This window comes from Galeopterus variegatus, unplaced genomic scaffold (assembly GCF_000696425.1).
Source record: "Galeopterus variegatus unplaced genomic scaffold, G_variegatus-3.0.2 Scaffold2707, whole genome shotgun sequence".
Classification (NCBI taxonomy): domain Eukaryota; kingdom Metazoa; phylum Chordata; class Mammalia; order Dermoptera; family Cynocephalidae; genus Galeopterus; species Galeopterus variegatus.
This window is the reverse complement of record NW_007728818.1, coordinates 96,268-97,709: the sequence shown is the minus strand read 5'-3', so window position 1 is coordinate 97,709 and position 1,442 is coordinate 96,268. Positions and strand designations below refer to the sequence as shown.

Below are 1,442 nucleotides of genomic sequence, written 5' to 3'. Positions count from 1 at the left end.
TGGGCCAAGCCCGTGGCGCACTCGGGAGAGTGCGGCGCTGGGAGCGCAGCAGCACTCCCGCTGCGGGTTTGGATCCTATGTAGGGATGACCGGTGTGCTCACAGCGCTCACTGGCTGAACGCGGTGCAGCCAGTCTCAACAAGGACAAAAAAAAATAAAAATTAAAATTAAATAAATAAATAAATAAATAATACTCTAATATGAGGGTACTTCAAAAAGTTTGTGAAAACATTCGTATTACCTTTCAATTATATTTTATGTACTGAAGTTAACCAATAACCCCTATGAAATAGCTATCCCCACTGTGAGGACTAAGAAACTGAGGTTTCATGAAACTCTTAACAAAGGACACAGAGCTACGTAATGGCAGAGGCAGAAATCACACACAAATCTGTCCTAGTCCAAAGTCCAAGCTTTTCCACTTTAATGTCAACATGATGTGTTTCAATTTATTCTTTACATTTGTCATTAAAAATAAATATTTTATAATTTACTAGACATACACGGTTATGCCTCAAACTGTTACACCAGGTAATCCTATTAGAATTTAGTCATTATCTACTGCAAGATAAACATGATTAATGTTAGTCCCTAGATTACAGAACTAGCTAGGCCTTGCAAGAAGAGTTCTGAGTATGTTATACAGAGGATGATAGTCCTTAGCTAAATCAGACTTGGAATTTTACATTCAAGAGAAAACACCTGATTCCTCATACTATCTCATACCACTACTCCAACTAAAAAGACCAAGAAGAGACCACTAAGAAAATAATCAAACAACTGATGTACTAATGAAGCCAGACAGCCTCACCATCCTGTCAGCATCCGTATATTGTCAAAAAGTGTGATAAGAAAAAACTCAAAGACTCATATCAAAACTAAACTTCGTAAAACAAAGCTTCCTTTCAATAAAGTATCATTAAGTCAAGACATATACAAGGAAAGGGACCACAATGGTTGAAAGATGTGTTGTAGCACATGCTTAAGGAAGAGAAGAAAAAGGGCAAACAAAACATGACACACCATATGCTAATGACCCTAAATTAAATTTATGATAATACCAGTGACTGCAAACTATTTTTTGAGCCTAGTGTATTTAGGGAAAGATTTAGGAATTGCTTTGAATTCCAGTTTTCTTTGTGTTACCTGCCTGAAAAATTCGAAAAAATTACCCATTTGTAGTGAATCATTCAAGTGTTGGTCCTCACAATGAGGTTTTTAACAATATTTTCTTTTATTCCCAATTCCTTTTTAAATTACCATGAAATACATACCTTCCTCCTATCGAGTCGTCTTGTGGTTGGGCCCCGGCAGTGTTCCTCTGTGAACGTCGCAGTGACCCCCCTGGATTGTTATTAGGCCGGTTGGACATTGGCACCTCTCTCTTGAAGGGACATACCCTTTCTAGACACTACCTTTCACTGAAAGAAAAAAAAAAAAAA

At 37.6% G+C, this 1,442-nt stretch overlaps 1 protein-coding gene across 5 annotated transcripts in view; it reads right to left on the bottom strand.

Moving 5' to 3' along the window:
* Nucleotides 1–1,442, bottom strand: part of TRIP12 (thyroid hormone receptor interactor 12) — a 151,341-nt gene that overhangs the window by 107,194 nt on the left and 42,705 nt on the right. For 4 of the 5 annotated variants that reach the window (XM_008582716.1, XM_008582717.1, XM_008582718.1 and 1 more), the window contains exon 2: nt 1,275–1,421. In XM_008582716.1, coding sequence (XP_008580938.1) covers nt 1,275–1,372 — 98 coding nt within the window. In that variant the 5' untranslated portion in view covers nt 1,373–1,421. Of the gene's footprint in view, nt 1–1,274; nt 1,422–1,442 lie in introns of those variants that run through there. The other variant, XM_008582720.1, reaches the window with a different exon arrangement.